The 20870-nt window shown below is 33.6% G+C and overlaps 1 protein-coding gene across 4 annotated transcripts in view; it reads right to left on the bottom strand.

Moving 5' to 3' along the window:
• The window catches only part of RTN4 (reticulon 4), a 69143-nt gene that overhangs the window by 19452 nt on the left and 28821 nt on the right, over positions 1 to 20870 (bottom strand). Inside the window, exon 1 of one of the 4 annotated variants that reach the window (XM_035001546.1) lies at positions 11418 to 11815. The exons of the other annotated variants lie outside the window; for them this stretch is intronic. Coding sequence (XP_034857437.1) covers positions 11418 to 11451 — 34 coding nt within the window. The 5' untranslated portion in view covers positions 11452 to 11815. Of the gene's footprint in view, positions 1 to 11417; positions 11816 to 20870 lie in introns of those variants that run through there. 4 annotated transcript variants of the gene reach the window in all.

Here is a 20870-nt window from a genome sequence, read left to right as displayed (position 1 = left end):
TCGGGCTCCCTGCTCCACGGGAAGCCTGCTTCTCCCTCTCCCACTCCCCCTGCTCGTGTTCCCTCTCTTGCTGTGTCTATGTCAAATAAAAAGATTAAAAAAAAAAAAAAAAAAGGCATCTTGTGTTTATGGATTAGAAGGCATTATTATTAAGATGGTAATACCCCTCGGGCACCTGGGTGGCTCAGTTGGTTAAGCGACTGCCTTCGGCTCAGGTCATAATCCTGGAGTCCCAGGATCGAGTCCCACATCAGGCTCCCTGCTCAGCAGGGAGTCTGCTTCTCCCTCTGACCCTCCCCTCTCTCATGCTGTCTCATTCTCTCTCTCAAATAAATAAAATCTTAAAAAAAAAAAAAAAGATGGTAATACCCCTCAAACTGATATACATACAATACAATCTCTATCAAAACCCTAGCTGCCTTTAACAGAAATTGACAAGCCAATTGTAGACTTTGTATGGAAAAACACAAGGTATCCAGAATAGCCAAAACAATCTTGAAAAAGAACCACAAACATGGAGAAGGCACACTTCCTTTTTCCAAAACTTCCTACAAAGCTACAATAATCAAGGCCGTCTTGTAGTTGCACAGGATGGACAACAGATCAATGGATCAATGTAATAAAATTAACAATACAGAAATAAACACATTCACAGTCAGTTGATTTCAACAAGGGTGTCAAGACAATTCAATGGGGGGAAATTTTTCACAAATGGTTCTGGGACAACAGGGTATACAACTGCAAAATAAATGAAGTTGGACTCCTACCTTCCACCATACTAAAAACTAACTCAAAATGAATCACAGACCTGAAAAACTTAAACTATAAAACTCTTAGAAGAAAAAAATTCAGGTGCACATCTTCATGACTTTAGATCAGGCAGCAGTTTCTTTGATATGACACCAAAAGCACATTCATTAAGAGAAAAAAATTAGACCTCATCAAAATTAAAATGAAAAATTTTGTGCTTCAAAAAACACTATCAAAAGATTAAGAAGACAGCCCACAGAATGGGAGAAAATATTCACAAATCAACCATCTGATAAGAGACTTGTATTCATAGTATATAAAAAACTCTTACAACAATAAAAAGACAAATAAGGCAATCAAAAATGGGAGAAGGGTTTGAACAGACATTTCTCCAAGAATATATACAAATGGCCAATAAGCAATGAAAAGATGCTCAACGTCATTAGTTACTAGAGAAATGTAGACCAAAACCATAATCAGATACCACTTCAGACGCACTAGAATGGCTAATATTAAAAAGATGGACAATAGCAAGTGTTGACAGGAAGTGGAAAGATTGGGACCCTCTTACATTGCTGATGGAAATGTAAAATTCAGTCACTGTGAAAAACAGTATGGCAATTCCGCAAAAAGTTAAGACAGATCTACCACACAACATAGCAATTATACTCTTAGGAATTTCCAGCCAGAAGACTAGAAAACCTGTGTTCACACAAAAACTTATGTTCATAGCAGCATTATTATTTATAACAACCAAAAAAGAGGAAACAACCCCAAATGTTCAAAAATTGATGAATGGATAAACAAAATACAGTATATCCACACAATGAAATATTACTGGTCCATAAAAAGGAATGAAGCACTGATACATGGTACAACATGGATAAACCTTAAAAACACGATGCTAAATGAAAGCTAGACACAAAAGGTCACACACTGTATGATTCTCTCTATATGTGATGTCTAAGAATGGGTGACTCTACAGAGACAGAAAGTAGATTAGTGGTTGTCAGGGGTTGGGAGGAGTAGAGATGAGGAGTGACTGCTAATGGGTATGGAGTTTTAGGGGGTGTGGATAAAAATGTCCTGGAATTAGATAATGATGACGGTTGCATAATTTTATGAATATACTAAAAATCAATGAACTGTACACCTAAAAAAATTTAAAAGTAAACTAAAAAAAATTCTTGTTTTTAACATGTTTCTCTACTAGGTTGTAAACCCCACAAGAGGCATGTTGCCTTACTATCTACCATATCCACAGATAAATTTTCAATAAATATTACTGATAGATTAGAATGGATGCATACTTTATGCAAGTTGGAGGCATGTACTAATTTCAATTTATTCAAAAATTTTTTCTGTGCTTTGGATTTCACATTAGTTTTATTTAAACTATTTTCAGATATCTACACTTATTCAGTAACAAATAGCAATGCTTTCAGATAACTTATAAAACAGTAAATATCGTTTTATAGGCTTGTCTCTTCTTACTACACCCTGAAGGACTGATGAAAGCCTTTCATCTTTATACTCCCATTACCTGCTTCATTAAGATTTGCTGCATTGTCTCAACAGTGGCCAGATTATTCTTAGGAACAGAAACATTTAAATTTAAAACTATACCATTTTCAAATTAAAATAAAGGACATCTTTAAGAAATATAATGCTAATTTGGGATTCTTCTGTAATTAATAATTCTCTTTATGAATAGACTTTAATGGCCTCTTTATTCTTGAGATACTAAAATTAACACCAAGGGCTTGTACAAGAAAAGCTTATTAATGTTTCATGATTCCTCAAGTCTCCTATACTGAAAACTAAAGTGTTGATCATGCAAGGTAACCTACTGTAGCCTTAACTTCAGTCTTTTATAAAATATTCATGAAATCTCCTTTTAAAGATCTGAGATTAATTTAACAGTGCCTGTCCTCTCATAACTGTGGGAAATGCTTACGGACTACTGTACTAAAATAATGCTGATCCTTAAATTCTGGTTGTTTAGAAAAAAGTGATTTACTCCCCGCAGTGGTGCCCACTTTTATTTCCAAAATAAAAATCTGAAAATTTTTTATTTTGTGTTTTGTGCAGTGCTCAGAGCAGCATCCTTATCAAACTAAAATTTTAATTTGAAAACAACTCTGTACTCTACCATCTTTTCTTCAAAATAAAAACTTCTGGCCCAATATAGAGTAAGAAAAGTTGCCTACACTTGGTAATCATAAAATGTCATCTGTCATAACTAAAAATAGTGCTACCATGCATGCCTTACATGCAAAAGTCATCCAATTACATTTTGCCTCAAATCAAATTCTTACTGAAGCTCTTCCTTGAATAGCCTCAAGTCAGTTTTCAATTTTAAAATCTTTTGTCTAGGGGGAAAAAGTTGAACTAGCGGGTCCTAAAAATACTGGTAGGGCAGGGAATCAGGCTGGCAGGACAATAATTACTTCCTAAGCAAAAGCAAATATTAAGTTTTCTTTAATAAAGTCAGGCAGTTAGATGGGAAATTAATAAACAAGTATATATTAGAATGATAATAAAATGTTATTTTTCACGACCATAATCTTTAAGTAGGTAATTATGTATTTATTAGGAATCATAATCCTTACATTCTTCTCAATGGCCAAGAAAAGTGACTAGAATTCAGAGTTGATCATTTAGCCCTACATAGTAAGCTCTCACCTCCACCCAGTAAGCACTCACCAAGCTAGTTAAGTGACAGGTAGAAGGTCCAGAAAAAGATCTGTATAGAATGGGAACTTAACTCTTCCAGCAAAGACAGTTAAGAGGGGCGTGAGTCCTATTTCTTCCTTCAATTTACCAGCAGTATGACCCAGACTAGATCACTTAACCTAGTTTCCTCCTGTATAAAATTAGAAAATGGATACCAAACTAAGTAGTTAGTTGAAGCTGAAAAGAAATTTCACACAATGGAAATGCTTGGTGAACTAAACACACTAAATAAAGGTAATATTATAAGAGACAAAGTCAAGCAGGGCAATCAAATATTAAATGCAATGCTTCACTAAGCCCGGATTTCTTGAAATATGAATTCAACTTTCTCTGAAAGCACTGCTAATTTGGTTTCAGTGAGCAAGGTTCAGGTTGATGGATACCTACAACTGCTACAAAGTACCTCAACCAAACAGTTGACAAAAAATACTGGCATCTCTCTTGGCCATCTCCTCTTCCTATAACTTGAGTTTCCTGAAAGATCACGCACAATTTTGGGTCCTTGTCTCTTTTATCACTAAATCTTTCTGGTTTTACTTCCAACAACATTACAACGCATTGGCCAATTTCTACCACCACACATCTGAGGAAAAAGCATTTTAAGTAAAATCAGCATAAATTCTATACTTGCCTTTTCTATAATTTAGTAATCCCCTAATCTGAACAAGGAACTGTCCTGAGTACTAAATATGTACCGCTTTTGCGCCATCCTAAAGTCGAACTATCTAAGTTATGGGCTCAGTACATACTGAGGCTTAGAAGTATTATTAAATAAACTATGTAGGGTTACAGATTGAAATTCTGGTCTGACCACAAAGTCTCACTTTCTCCATCATACCACATTTTGTATTTAAAGGAGTGTGTCAGTACTCATACAGGCCTCATTTGTTAAGTTAAATTCACCAATTTATTTAGTTCATGTGGCAATGAAGAGACAATAGTATTTTGGTGTCTATCAATACCTTCCATAAATGCCTAAATGGTGACTGGACTGAAACGTGAATACTTCCTTTAATCTCACATTCTATTTCTAGCTTTATTAGAAGGCAAAAAATACAGCAGAAAATAATTCTAATTTCCCACTTCCAATTTCTCTAAACCACAATAATTTTCCTTCCACGGGAAAATTTACATAGCTAATTCCATTTTCTCTAAGATAAAGCTAAATAAAATCTTTAAGCATGTTAAATACATATATTCCTAACCAATGATTCTCCCTACCTGTGCCAACGTGAATAATCTTTAGTTGTAAAGGATGTCAAAATAAGGACTCTACCTATAAAAAGCCTGTTAGTTCCAGTAAATTTTAGTAAGCATGCAGTTATTTATTTTAAATTACTAGAACTGATCAAGATGTACACAAATGTAAACATGAAATTAGAACAGACATTGGTTCAATGCATAATTTACTATGGTTTAAATTTTATTTCTTATTGGCATCCAAGCATTACATCACAAGAAATAGGAACCAAACCTCAGAAATAGGAAATCACTGCTCAAAATCCTATTTTCTACTAATAAGAACTAAATGGAAAACATACTGTCCTGTAACTCTAGAAACCTGGAAAGCTTAATAGACTGGAATGGGGGGGTAGGAGCTCAAAGCAAATTATTAGTACAAAGAAAGAGAATTAACTTCAATACTAGGTAAACTAATTATACAGACAGCCCATAACTTAGATGGTTCGACTTTAGGATGGCGCGAAAGCGGTACGTATTTAGTAGATCTGATACTCTGAATTTTGATCTTTTCCCGGGCTAGCGGCACATGGGACGCTACTCTCGCAAGGCTGGGCAAGCGGCAGCGCCCAGTCAGCCACGTGATCACGAGACAACTTATAAAACCATTCTGTTTTTCACTTTCAGTATAGTATTCAATGAATTACATGAGACAGTCAACACTTAATTATAAAAGAGGCTTTGTGTTAGATTATTTTGCCCAATTGTAGGCTAATGTAAATACTCTGAGCACGTTTAAAGTAGGCTAGGCTAAACTATGATGTTAGTAGTTTAAGTGTATTAAATGTATTTTCAACTTACAATATTTTCCATTTATGATTCATTTATCAGGATGTAACCCCCTCATAAATTGAGTAAGATCTGTACTTCTATAACCATTTATACCTACCATATTCACATTGAATATAAATGCTCACTGGAATAAACAGTGGATAGTATAGACAAATGAGGTAGTATTCACATCAGAATGCTAAAACAGACCAGAATAACATATATCGAATTATTTTAGATTATTTCAGTGGAAAAATAAACAAATGGGTGCATCCAACAAAAAACAGCTATAATTCCTCTTATTCTTATGAAAATCGTAATTTTAACAACTCTGCAGTCTGAGAGTAGAAATTCCTAAATCTATCTCAATGCCCAACTCTTAACAATAGATTTGCAGGGATATCAGTAATATCTGATAATTTTTAATCTTTAAGTTGCTTTGAGCTCCTCAAGTAAATGCTATATAGAATAAATCTGATAGTGGTGATACAGTATTTGAGGAGAGACAATAGTATTTTGGTGTCTATCAATACCTTCCATAAATGCCTAAATGGTGACTGGACTGAAACGTGAAAGCCCTGAAGATTTAAAAACATATGTTTGTACATTTTACACACACACACACACACACACACACACACCAGTAACAAAAGTCAGCAACATCCATGATGAAGCAGAGAAACAGAAAATTTGGTCTCAGAATACTGCTCTGAAGATGCAAAGAAGAGAGCTGGTTAAATTAAATTTAGTAACATTGTTGAGCCTAAATTCTAGCAAGAGATAAGATCAATTGAATAAATAAAAAGGGAACCTGGGGGATACCTAGAGACCAAAATAAGAGTTCTATTCACTGCTTAAATATTCTTCCTACGTGCAAGCATGTAATCCAACCCCTAAGGACAAAGAGAAATTATTCTCTCGGCCCACAGAGTCCCCACTAGGCTTAACATTTTAACAATACTCAACAACTAACCACACCTACCTTCTTTCACTGCTAGTGTGAAAGACTACTGCCTATTTTACTGCAGAATGAAGACCATACAAAAAGAGAGATACACCATGTTCAATAAGATGACACAGACTATATAAACGAACAAAAATCAAAACATGGGTCTATTTAGTAGGTTTCATATTTTTCAATCTTCAGTTGTTCAAAGAAATTGTATAATAAAAAGCCCCATGTTGTCAGCTATGTGGTCCTGAATAATTTAATCCCTTTCATTTTCTTGGTTTCCTTACCTGTAAAATGAGAAAGTCAGAATAAACAACTAATAAGGTGCCCTGTCTGCACTTTTCAAGACTGCATGTATAGGGTTCGAGGCCAGGACTAAACCTAGCTGAACATGAGAGCTCTCAGCCTCTCCCTTCACTGAGATATACAGAACCAATGAGGAGACCCAATGGCGAAGCCACCGCTGTTTCTGACTTCATGGAATTCATGGCTAGATACACATGTATATCCAGATACATATCTATTTATCCATACAGACATTAATATAAGATATAGGCATCCTGACTCTTTTCCTAGCCTCTAAATTCCAGGAAAGCAGAAACAGTGGTGGCTTCATCACTGTGTCTCCTCGTTGACTCTGCACAGTATGCGGGAACAATGGAGTACCTCCACCTGAGAGGATTCGTAAACTGACAAAATAACTGTTTCAGAGTTAAAACGATCAGAAATGCATATGTAATATTTAATCTTGGCCAAAGTTTCAGGACAGACACTTTCATACATTTGTACAATATTTTGTACCATCTTAAAAAATAATACTGTGTATCATCTTTCTGGAGGGCAATTTTGCACCATGACCCAAAATCCTAAATACTGTAACCCAGCAATTTGGAAATACTCATGGATAAAGACAAAGATTTATATTCATTTTAGCACTGTTTATACTTGCAAAAACATTAGGAATAACTTGAATTTTTAACTAGATGGGATTAATAGTACATACTTAGAATGATATAGCCATTAAAACAATGTAGAATATATTTTAAATAAAAGGCATTTCCCCATTTAGTGAAAGACTACATAACAAAACGTACCGTATGACCCCCTCATCATACACACACACACACCACTAAAATTAATACATCAAAATAAAACCACTCCATGTGAAGCAAAAGTTTTAGTCTTCAAGACACCTAAATTTTCTACAAAAATGTATATATATTTATGTATATATAGTGTCGTGCAGCTAAACCAAGATCTAGAATATTCAATGAATGCCTAAACATTGTGTTTCAACTAAGTTTAGAACTAAAAGTAAGGGCCTTCCTCCAAACAGGTCTCAAAATTGATTAATGCCAAAGTTCCCTCCTAAGGCATTTTTTGGCTTTCTCAGGAGGTACGTGAGGCATTTATTTCACGCAGCAAGACCCCTGCTCCTCTCTACCTGAGTGTCAGTACGCACGTACAACTGTGCCCATATTCAGTAACCTTAAGCCTCTAAAAAAACTCCCAAGTGGTTTATCAAACGTAAAGACCCCCTCCCTATAAGAACCTCTGCAAAGAAGTACGCTCCAGAAATGGGCCAAAGGCAGTTTGTCTTAAGATATAATCAAATTGAATTTTAATGCTGGAAACACTTCTGACGCCATCCCACAGAACTTGTCTCAAAGGTCACCTACAGCACGTTAACTGCCAAATTCAAAAAACACTAGTAATAATGGATAGTGTCGCACAGGTTTCTCAAATCCCACAGGGTCCACAACCATTGCTCAATCTTCATACTAAACAGCTTCTCTGTAGTATTTAACCATTCAATTCCTAATTCTTTATCATTAAACTTGTCATTTCTCTGAGCATCACGGAAGTTCTATAGTCACTTCAAATCTGAAGCTTCTAAAACTGAACTTGGCATCATTTCTGCCTATTTCTACTGATACTAAAAAGCTCTAGCACTTCCAGTGTTCCACTCCAACTGAAATCATGTTGTCCTCTGAGTCCCTCCCTTACCCTAGTCCCACAAATCTATGCCCAATGTCAAGTATTTGAGTTTCTCAAATCTGTCACTTCCTTTTCATGCCTATTTTCAGGCCAAGTTCAGTCATTATTTGCTTTAAATCTGGGCACAAATACAGTCATCCTAACTTCGGCCTCTAAGTTCTCCTCGAATTTATCTTATACAGCACCCCAAACCAGTCTTTCAAACCTGCTGTCATTTTATCGCTCCTGACTTTAAAACTTCCAAAAGCTCTTTATTTCCTTCCTGGTAAAATCCAAAAGCCAATGTCTTCTGCAATCTGGCCCAAGGTATCTTCTCATAAAACCAGACAACCTCAAAACTGGAAGCCTAGAAATCATCAAAATGAGGAAACTGAATGAAGACCAAAAAGGGTAAGTTTCTTACTCTGGCCAAAATTAAGTTACCAAACCGGAAACTTAAAAACCTAAATCAGTATTTCCTAAATTTGCCTGATAATAACACGAATGACACCAAGATGTTTAATATACAGATTGCCAGGCCCTTCTGCTGTAAATTCTGATTCAGTAAATCTGAGTCTGATCACAGGAATCTGTATATTTAAGAAGCGCTAGGTGATTCTCATCTTCAGAGAAGTTTGAGGAAACCTGACCTAGATCTTGCAAATCTATATTCTTTGACCATGTCGATCTTATCTTTCAACTGCTGTCTTATACTCTGTTCTAGCCAAAAAGCTCTACTCACTGTCTCAATTATACCTTGTTTAGAGGTTATACCATGCTCCCATCCTACCTAAACCTCCAAACCTTCCCATTCCTTCCTATTCTAAGCTCTTCACAATCTTAAGCAATGCTTTCCATATAACCCCAATAATCAAGTACCATGTGGATTTCATTTGTTGCAATTATGCTAAGAATGGAAAATCAAAGATAAAAAAACATGTAAGAGAATACAAATTAATACTGGTTTTAGCCTGAAAGATAAAATGTCTTAAATACTAGTTAATCAGCAACAAAACAAAACAAGAAAAAACAAACTTTTTAAAACACTGAAATCAGAGTAGCTCTCACTTCTGTTATACTATTATACTTCACCATCGTTAGACGACTGTGTTTCAATCATGGCACTTAAGGTAAGGAGGTAACAGTAAGAAAAAAAAGGGGGGGGGGCTAAGTATTTTTTTTTTTTTAAGTAAACCCAGAGCTTAGATTTGTTTCTCTTCTCTATTGTCACACACTTCTCCTAAAATGAAAAAACCTCATTTCCTCATAAAATGGGGAAAAACGCATTCCATGGAAGTTTCACCTCCTCAGTGATTTCCATTTAAGTCGTAATCTATATTCTAAAATGTTAATACTAAAATATAACTTCACCAATAAATCAGAAAAATAGGTAACAAGCAAAAAAAAAAAAAAAGAAAAGAAAGACAAAGACAAGTACTAAAATATTAGGCCATTCCATTTAACATACAATGTGAAGCTCCCCAGAGATATCCAAGAGTAAATGTGATTTTGTATTTAGTGCCTAAAAATAATAAAAATAAATCTCTGGCATAATATGGGCTATACTGGATTTTAATTGCTCCTGTCTCAAAATATCCCTAAATTAGTTCAGCAAATAAGATGTTATTAAATAGTCTAAGATTTAAATTATTAATACAGATCCTTAGTATCTGCAGAGTAGACCCTGATGCAATTTTTACCTATTTTTAAAGCTTTTTTTATTGTATTGTTACCACTACTCTCAATTTTAATTATCAAACACTAGTGTTTCAATTCGCCTTTCATTAGGTCAGAAGGATGAAGAAATAAAAATCCTTCTCTTCATTAAATTCACATATAAAGAAACCATACAGGTAAAACTTCAAAGCTGTACTGTTTTCTAGTCTTTAAATTGTAACTATAAAAATCTTTGTCTCAATGTGAACTCAATCTCAAACTCACCTTTTCCCCGCATTTATTTATTGAACCAATTTTTAAAAGGATGTTATGAATGTTACTGTAATTAGCTCCATATTGCTTTTAGAAACATTATCACCAATTGTGCAAGCAATTCTGCTATAGAAGGAAATAACATTTTTTAAAAAACTATAAAATTTAAATGTGGCCAGAAAAAAAACCTGTGTGTAATGCCTACCTGGACTACTTAAAATAGCTCTAATTATTTTTAAGACAGTTTATTACAAGGGGTCAGATATATAGCTTACCACCTTCTTTTTTTTTTTTTTTTAAAAAGGCACATTTAACCATCTACATAAAATATTTTTAAAATATTCATTACAGTCAACATTTTAGCACTTATGGGCTTAAATTCTTACACAATGACCCACTGAGACTTGAAAGGATCTGCTGGGCTTTCAAGGGGGAGGAAAGGGGATCAAGATCACTGATTGGTTATTAGAAGGACAAAGGTTAAAGACTTAAATATAGACATGCATTTAAAACTAGTGTGTATACAACTTAATGACTTCAAGATATACAAAAATATAATCTACTTAAAATGTGACTGATAAAGACATTAAAGGTTCAATCAGATTTCCAAAGAAGAAACAAGCTTAATTGCAAACACAGTATCCTACTACCTACAGAAATCTTGGATAGAATTTCAACTACACCAAATCAGCTTTAAAAAAAAAATAGTCACAGAAAATATGCCATTATGTAATACAAAGATAGCTGTGTGAATTTATCGCACCAAAGTGACCAACAAATGAAACTACACTGTTTACAATGTGCAAGATTAAAGAACAGAACCTAATCAACAATAGGATTGCAAAGCCTAAATCAAACGCCAGTGAAACAGAACAGCATGACATTTCCTCATACACAACCAAATATAAAAACATATGAAATAGCTGTTTTAATCTTTAACTTTTAAAGCTTTCATAGGCTCCATTTCCAATCCAAAATATATCTAAAATTGCAAAGCTTATTCATAGCAACATATTATTGGTTGCATAAAAACACTGAATAGAAGATTAAAAAGCACATATACCCTTATCCTTCCAATTTTTCTTCTGACAGTCCATCTCTGGTCACGATCTGCCCTCCAGATGCAATTATCAATTATGCATACCAACAGAAAAGCTGTAACTGCACAAAGCTACCCTGTGAGACATGAAATACCGTTTCCTCCACCGAAGTCTGCAGTCTCTGCTGCACAACTGCAGCAGGACCGGAGTCACCTGACGTCTTCTGGGTGTGGAACAGTCTGACGCAGTGCAATCTGTAACTAGGCTGCTAATACTCAGGCACTACCGCCTTCCTCCTGTGTGTTTATTGTTCTGATCTTTTGCTTGTTGCTCATACCAAAGGGAGCTACTTTTGCAGGGGGAGGGGCAGGCTACCAAAGAAAGGAAAGAAACGAGAGCTGTTCTTTTGGCAGAGTTAACCACTGAATATATGTGAAATGCACTTACAGCCATGTGCAATTTTTTTCTTTTCATAGATGGGTGAATTATGCTGTTGGTTTCAGTTTCATTTAAAACTCTAAAATCAATAGTTACCTAATAAGATAAAAATGGACTGATCCAAAGAAGGGTAATAGCTTAAATTTCAAGCCTGGGAAATGCTGAATCTCTTCCTACTTTCTCCTGAGTTTATTAATAAGGCTTAAAGCATTCAGTGTTTGCACCCTTATGAGGGTATGAGTGGAGAATCACAAAGTCAAATTGTTAGTATTTGCTGAATATATGCTACTTAAGGAAAAAAAGGTTTTATTCAATTTCAGGAGTCTCATCTTTCTAATGTAATGCTATTTCTTCTTTTACAATAATGGAAATCTAGACACTCAAAAATATATATTTATTCCTACTCATCACCTGCTACAACTCAATCTTTCAATAAATATCTATTAAACATTACTGCAGGTACTATTAATAGACTCTTAGCTTGAAGAGAAACATTCATGTGCTAATTATATCATTTGCCTTGGGAAAATGACATAAGACGAAACCAAAATTTTACTGATAAATACAAAAACAAATCTATGTATAAGACTTCCAAAATTTTTGCTCAATTTTCTAAAACTGGCATTCACTCCAGTGCAGAATGTCTTTACTAATGTTCCACAACTGGTTTAACTGATACAAGCATTCAACGAAGCTATAGAGGCAATATTTAATGACAAATCAGCTAAAATGTTCTAAAGTGTGTGATAGGATAAAGTATTATAAGATATATGGCCTATGTACAGAATACATACTTCTGAAGATGATATAGCTACACTGAAATTGGCATATTTTCTGGAACTTGCTATAAAACTCTGCAAAATCCTTAGAATCAGAAGCAGTCCGGTCAATGACTCAGTTCTTTCCTATCTGCCTTTCTAACTCCATACATAAATAAAGCAAAGCAATTTTTAATGAGAGTCTACTATTCTAAGCTCAAAAGTTAGTATCTAACTTAAAATTTTATTCACTGGACCCGTGTACAATGTGGTATTTGAGAACCCTGTCGCAAAGTCATACAATGGCTGAAAAAGTCTGGCTTCTCCACACAATACTTTGAAATCTCAAACCATTCAGTTAAGTATGAAATATTTCCAAAATACTATCTCTAACAATGAATCCCTTGAAACTGCGAAGACATGTAAATACTTTAGCATTAGAATAAAGCACTCAAAAACAGCGCCCAAACGCTGCTTTCAAGACAGATTACTGCACAAATAGGAGAGGAAAAAAAGATTTCTTGCGACAAAGGTATTTGCTATTTATCCTATTCATATCTGCTGGTACTTGATTTGATTCAAAACATTTAAAATAGTTTCAGAGAACAAGAATGTGTGATAATAATAACCATTCATCTAAACATTAAATACATTTAAAAGCTCCCCTGGCAGATTTAAAAGTCAAAGTAGGAGCCCTGAAATTTGATCTTACATACTGATACCTAATTCTTTAATTTTTAGGGTCTTTGCAATTGAAACTATTAAGTTTGCAGGAAAAACTAACTCATATAAATCAACTGACATTTTGCCCGTTTCTTTCTTAAAAAGTTTTAAAGGGGTTATTTTAAGTTTGGTTAGCTAAGCAAGAAAAGTACCGAAATTTAAAAACCTGATGATACAAATCTGTTAAAAACATAAAGCCATATGAGCTATGCTTTTAGTGAGGATCAAATGAATTAGTGTATGCAAGGCCTTAGGACAGTCCCTGACAAAAAGTAGGCCCTATATAAGTCCTAGCTATTTAATACTATTATTATGCTACAAATAACAATCAAGCTAGTAGGAGATAAGGTACATAAAACACATCTAAGAAAGCGCATATATGAAGCCATTCAATTCTAGGGAATAACCCAATACCTTTCTAAACAAGTACAAGAATACATACACACACACACACACACACACACACACATTATTGTGCTTTGCTATACAGTTCCATTATACTCCAGCTCAGAAAAATTTATATGTGGACAGTTTATAGGTCCTACTCCACACTAAATCTCAACATAACAGACAAATAAAGGACATAAATCTGTTAAAAACTTACCTTCATTTATTTTGTTTTCCTTCAAATACTTAATATTTTGTTTAAAAAATGAACTCTTTCAAGGACAATTTTCAAATAGAACATACATCCCAACTTGTAAAACAGCAATTTGAATATTTGGGACAGGAACCTATTTTTACCTGAAAAGTAAAAGCTTCCAAAGGAGGAGACCACAGAAGATTGAGGAAGGTGGGTGATGGAAGACATTCTCCTTTTTAAAATGCAAAATTAGCCTTACACAGAACTTTTGAATTAAATTTTCCAAAGTTCACGTTTGGCGACTTCCCACTCCTCAATATCCACATCCCCAGTAGACAAAGCATGACAAAAACAAAGAAAACCTCCCAAGCATGACCCTAACTCCTTTCCAAAGGGTACCATGCTCTAAAATTACCTACACTTTCTAGATTTTTCTTCTCCTATCTCAAATCAAAACTCTCATTTTCTTAGCACACTTAACCTCAGTAGTAGGAAAATCATGTGATTAAGTCAATTCCTACTAAAGAAATAAAAAAAATTCCTTTCTCTATAACCTTCTCATGTAGAGAGAGAGAGAGTGAGTGTGTGTGTGTGTGTGTGTGTGTATGTGTAAATAGCAGGATTTCAGACTGAAGACTGTACTTTGGAACAGGCAGCAATACATAAGCTGTAAGTCCGTTCCAGCCAGCCTTCCCAAGATATCCTCCTTTCCCATTTCTTTCCTTCCTCTACTTTGAACCCCAGAAAAATTCAAGTTTTTGTTTGTTTTCTTTACAATGTTTAGAAATCAAGGGAAATAAATGAAAAAGAGGTGGTCATTTGGATTTAAAGTAATATTCTCTAAGTTGGGGAATGCTAGTATACAATTCTTGATAGCTAAAATAAATACTTCTACTTTCTGAAAACAGAAAACAAGAACATTTAAAAAAAATAAACAATTATAGTTACACAGGAGTTTTAAACTTATTTCAATATTTAATTATCCTGAGCTATATACAAAAATATAAAACTAAACATACGTCTCATTACTGAAAGGTATTAAACAATGCTGTTTAATACCATAAGCTGTAATATAATGCCCTCTATGGACTAAATTATAGCACTTCAACATTAACTACTAAATTGAATCTGAAGACATGGAGAAACCTTAGTCTAGAAAATGAATGGAATGCAAGTTCAAATGGCAAAAAAATAAGAGTATTTTAAAGTTTATAAACAATTTCATATAAGTTGCTAAAAACAAATACTAAAATCCATAGAGAAACTGAAAGTGATATATTACTAAGAACTAAATAAATGCTGACTTCATGTATTATAATCTAAAATAAATATACATATTCCAAAAGATCCAAAACATTTTAAAATTCAGAATCAAAAAATTAATAGTTACTAGGCTCTGAACAGATCTTGTAAAACTTGTAAGTTTTCACCAAACTACATGGGTTTGGGGGAATCTTTAAGGTCATTCCATGTTTAAAATAACATGACTCAAGCATTTGTCTGATTCAGTACAATGTGTCAAAATCCCTCTATAAAGTCATTTTTAAAGTCATTTGTTAATGTAAAGCAAATATCCACAACTCACTAAATTTCTCTGGTCATCTGAATTTATTCCCTATAGTCAATTATAAAGCATCCTGTAGACCTATTTTCTATATACAACACTAGATGGCACCAACACCCATCCAGTAGATTTGTCTAATTCTGGGCATGCAGTCCAACAAAAACTGTGTTCCCAATTTTCTGAGTCTTTCTGTCTGATACTAGGAAACTAGAGATCAGAATACAATGGCAATAGAAAAACAACTCCACCACCAAGAAAGCATGTGATCTCTGACCAGAATTCAAAATCAATTGTAAATAGCTAAGAATCAGGTATAAAAATAAAGTAATAGATACATACATACATATTTTCCTTTGTGAAAACTGAAAATGTCCATTAAAATGTATAGTAAAATAAAAATTGTTCCGAAAATTATAACATAAAAGGAGTTGTCATCCCTTGTAAAGAACTCTCATAAAATCAGAAACAGATGAACATCTGAATTTAAAAATGGGCAAAGGGTATGAACAGGCAATTCACAAAAGAAATAAAAATAGCTAATAAATACATGGAACATGTTTACTTTCACTAATAATCAAAAATCAAAACTGCAAGGTACCACTTCATCCTATCAAACTGGTAAAGGTTTTTTTTATTTGTTTGTTTTTTAAGTGCCAAATACAGAATGTCTGGAAGGATACCTAAGAAATAAGTCACATATCAGGACTCTGAAGGTGTATGAGGTGACTAGTTGAGACAGGAAGAAGACTTACTGTCATTGTGCTCTTTGAATTTTGTATAATATGGAAGTATTACTTAATGAGCAAAAGAATAAATAATATCAATTGTTGGTGATAATAGAGAAATGGGTATTTTCTTACTTTTTTAGAGGGGGGAAAAATCAGTACAACTTTTCTGGCAGCCAATTTTTGTCGAAACTCTTAAAAATGCTCATACTCATTTACCTAGGGTTTATTTCTAGTAATTTATGGAAAAGAGTAATTCAGATATGTAAAACATATTTAAATATAAAGAGGTCAATGACAGCATTATTTATAAATTAAAAAGTCAGAAGCCATCTAAGAATCCAACAATAACATACTAATTAAATTATATGCAATACCAAGGAACACTAAACATTAAAAAATCATGCAGCAGCAGAATAATGACATGAACATGTCAGCACTATATAAGATACTGCTAATTTTTTTTAAAGCTACAATGTGTAGACTATGATCCCAATTTGGCAAAACACTTACTTTTTCACTCCATCATAAAGTATCCATATGCACAGAAAACAGACTAGAAGAATATATTCTAAAATATTAACAATTATGTCTGGGCTATATGATTACAAATTTTTCTCATCTCAATAGTTTTCTCTACTTCTCAAATTTGTACAATGAGCATGTATTACTGTAGATTGTTTATGTACTGTTGGTCTGACTTACTGATAGCAGGTCCTTCAGACAAATTCTGACTACTGAAAGTACTGAAGCTCAAATAGATTAAAACATTTGCCCAAGGTCATACAGCTAATAACCGATAAATCCAGGATTAGAACTCAGGTGTATAAGATGCCCAAAATGAAGTTCTTTCAACCACACTATATTTAGTGTTATCTAACTTTTATGGTACATATTTCATAATTGTTAATTATGAAATATATTCTTATATATATTATTTTTTGGTACATATAGTACCAAAAATATGGTACATATTTCATAATTATTTCAAGCTGTATTGGGCCCATAGTAAGCACTAAATAAATCCCCATTAATTTGATATTTAAGTCACATTTGTTTAATATAACTGATTCCTTTATTAACAACAGTCCATCTCTAATTTAGCTATATTGTAAATTTACTAACAGATTTCCAGTTAAAGGTATTTCTACTCAATTTGTTAGAATAAGCATTTTAATTTTTCAGGGTACTTAAATTTCTTACTTTTATCAGATTAACTGCTCAGTGTCATAATTAAAGTCCAACTAATAATTATCAAAGAGTGTCCTAAATATGCTCCCTAAAAATACATTTTAACCAAAATATCAAACCTTAATATCTTAATGCTTTACAGAGACATTTCAAAGGCTATATATATAGTAAATTCGGAAAAATGTTTTAAGTCATTAACACTATCTAAAGAAAGCTCTTATTCATGAACACATTTAACAAGCACATATAAATTTGCAAAGGATCATTTTCAATTCTTTACCTGGATAAATGGGCCCTTTTTAAGTGAGTCTTTTATTAAAATGGCAATACATCTTGGTTATTCTTAGATATCACATAGTTTAAGTATAATGAATGAACAATCAAGGTGGTGGTGGTTTACACTTCATTCACCAATAGTTCCAACAGGTCAGCAAAACACAATCTATACTCATTTACGAACAGAAAATATTCTGTGCGTTATTGGCAAACCAAGCAACCAACAAACATATTAAGCAATCACTATCATCAAGTGAAGATCTAAGTGGTTTGATGAGAGACATTATTAGTACCTTTCTTTACCAATAGCTTACCAACAACATAGACAGCAGTTGTTCACACAAGAGGGTTATTCAGTCTCCACATGGAAGCAAAAGTATTACCTTCATTTTGATATCCCTACATATGGAAAACCATGCAAGAAAATGCACATAATAAAAAACTTTTTTGACTTTTTAAAAATATCTTACATTGGTTAATGCCTCAACACAACAGATATGTAATAAAAGAAAAGCAAACTTGGTTGCCTGCTAAATTTAGGACTAACCATTCATTCCAAAATGGAAAACAACTGAGAAGGGGACAAAACTTAAGTTGGAATCCCAGTTCTTCACCAGTTGGGAAAAAGATCTTCCTTGTGAAATTAAGAATATAAATAAGAAAGTTAGCCCATTGTCTGCAACACAGAAGTTCAAAACTATTGTGCTTACTATATAATTTGCTAAATAACCTTGGGAAACATGACTAAGTCCCAAACTTAGGTACTGTCATCCATAAAATGGTTCCTTCTTTCAGATTATGGAGGAGACTAAATATGTGAAACTGCTTCATGTTTAGAAGATTTCCCAAAAATAACGGTCTCCCCTTTCCAGGTAAAATGATAAGAATTCAGTTTCTATTCTCAGTCTTTCAAAAGTCTCAATTTAAAAACCTCCAAAATAGAAAGAAAACCTAAAACTGAAAGCAAATTGTAACAAATTAATCTAACTATATTTCAAATGAGTATTCTAACCACACTAAGATTGGGGAAGAGAAAAGGAAGAGGAAAGAAAAAAACTAATTCAAGTAACTTGTACTTGACTATATACATTCAATCTTGGAGGGTTGGAGTGGTAGATTTGCAAAATAACCCTCAATTTATTTTACCGTGTCTACTATAATCATATTAGAAAACATTCTAAAACTATTTAGAAATATTAGAGGATTAAGCAAATGAGTATATGTATTGATAGTGTTAGCAGCCAGGTTCTCACTACAGAAGGAGCATACAAATATGAAATGAAGGAAGAAAGAAATAATCTTCTGGGAATGGATCAGAATTGGAGGTATCTGTGTGAACTCATGATTTCAAATACACGTATGTGTATGTGCTTAGGTTTATTTGTATGTATTTTATGTTTGTATATAAGCATTTCCTACCTCTGTCCAATGAAAGGCTAGAATGGGAAGACCTGGAGGCAAGGAGTACAACTAGGGTCCAACTCTTGATCTCTAATACTATTCCCATGAATAATGGGTATCTTCAGATATGATACCATGAGAGAGGTAAGGGGTACTACATCATCTTCATTTTGGCCATAAATCCATATTCTCAATCTAATCAATGAGAAACAGCAGACAAATCCAAAATTAGAATGTTCTATTGAAAAGGGAGAGAGGGAAGGGCCTATGTTCTTCAAAACTGTTAATGTCATAAGAGAGAAATACTAGAAATGTAACAGATAAAAGAAGCCAAAAACAACATGACAACTAAAAGCAAATTTTGGCCCTAGATTGGGTCTTGTAGTAGAGGACACATTATTGGGTTAAAGGTCACATTAGAGTATGGATGATAGATTAGAAAAAAGTACTTTATCAGTGTAAATTTATGAAGTTAACAGCTATACTGAGGTTATGTAAGAAAATACTCTTTTTGAAGAATTCAGGGATAAAACAATGTATATAACTTACTGTCAAATGGTTCAGGAAAAATAAGGATGTATTTAGGTATCCATATCGAGTTATTTATAAAGGAGGTCATAACTGATAAAGCAAATGGGGAAAATGTTAATAGATTAAATTTAGATGAAGATAGTAAGATATTCTTTGCACTATTTTTATTTTTCCAATTAAGTTTGATGTTACTTCCAAATAAAAATTAATTTTTAAAAAGCAACTATCCTTTAAAAAAAAATTCTCCTAAATGATACCACTGTTTATTTCTTTTTTTTTTTTTTAAGATTTTATTTTATTTATTTGACAGAGAGAGACATAGTGAGAGCAGGAACACAAGCAGGGAGAGTGGGAGAGGGAGAAGCAGGCCTCCCACAGAGCAGGGAGCCCGATGCGGGGCTCGATCCCAGGATCCCGGGATCATGACCTGAGCCGAAGGCAGACGCTTAACGACTGAGCCACCCAGGTGCCCCCATTGTTTATTTCAATTCTACTTAATTCCAGTCACAGAAAATTTAGCATCTAATGCATCATAAACCCTTCTTTCGCATAGATTGGTTTTTCAGTTTAGTTCTGACAAAAATCTAAATGTTTCTTTTCACTTTGTCACCCACGGCCAGTCTGCAAATCCACTATGGCCTTTGATGCAAGTGAGTAGGTTTCTACAAACTGACCATAATATCCATACACATATACCTGACCCAAATACACCAAAACAGAACCTCAAAAACTTTTTATCATATTTTATATAAATGAACAGTCCTATGTGTCTACTCACATTTGCTATCTGTAACTTCCATAGAATATTCTGTTCTGCAAAGCCACTCCTAATATCCCAAGGACGAGCTAACCTCTCTGTACCTTATTATGGGTTGGTGATCTTCTACTTCCAATCATTATACACTTATATCCCTAACCTGACATTCCTACGCCAAACTTCATGCCATCACCTAAGGAAAGCATTTCAATTGTCATGTGGTAGTGCTGCCTGTTAGTTAACTAATCTTTTCAGAAGTTTCACTATCTTGGTCTATATAATGTAGTATAAGTGTACACAATTATTGGAATATTTTCTCTTCTACCTGTTGTTTTATTTTTAAAATGAGTGAAAAGTAAAAAATTTAAGTGCCAATAATAATCACATATATTTTAAATAAAAATAGAAACCATAAATCTTTAGCCACAGATTTTTTTAAGTAAAGAAAGAACATATATGAAATGCTGAACCTAGATCATCAAAACCTGCCTCTAAACAATGAAATACAGTTAAAGAAAAAAAACAAAAT

The sequence above is a fragment of the Mirounga leonina genome, unplaced genomic scaffold, assembly GCF_011800145.1.
Source record: "Mirounga leonina isolate KUSES-001 unplaced genomic scaffold, KU_Mleo_1.0 Mir_125, whole genome shotgun sequence".
NCBI lineage: Eukaryota > Metazoa > Chordata > Mammalia > Carnivora > Phocidae > Mirounga > Mirounga leonina.
This window is presented reverse-complemented; position numbering and strand designations above follow the sequence as displayed.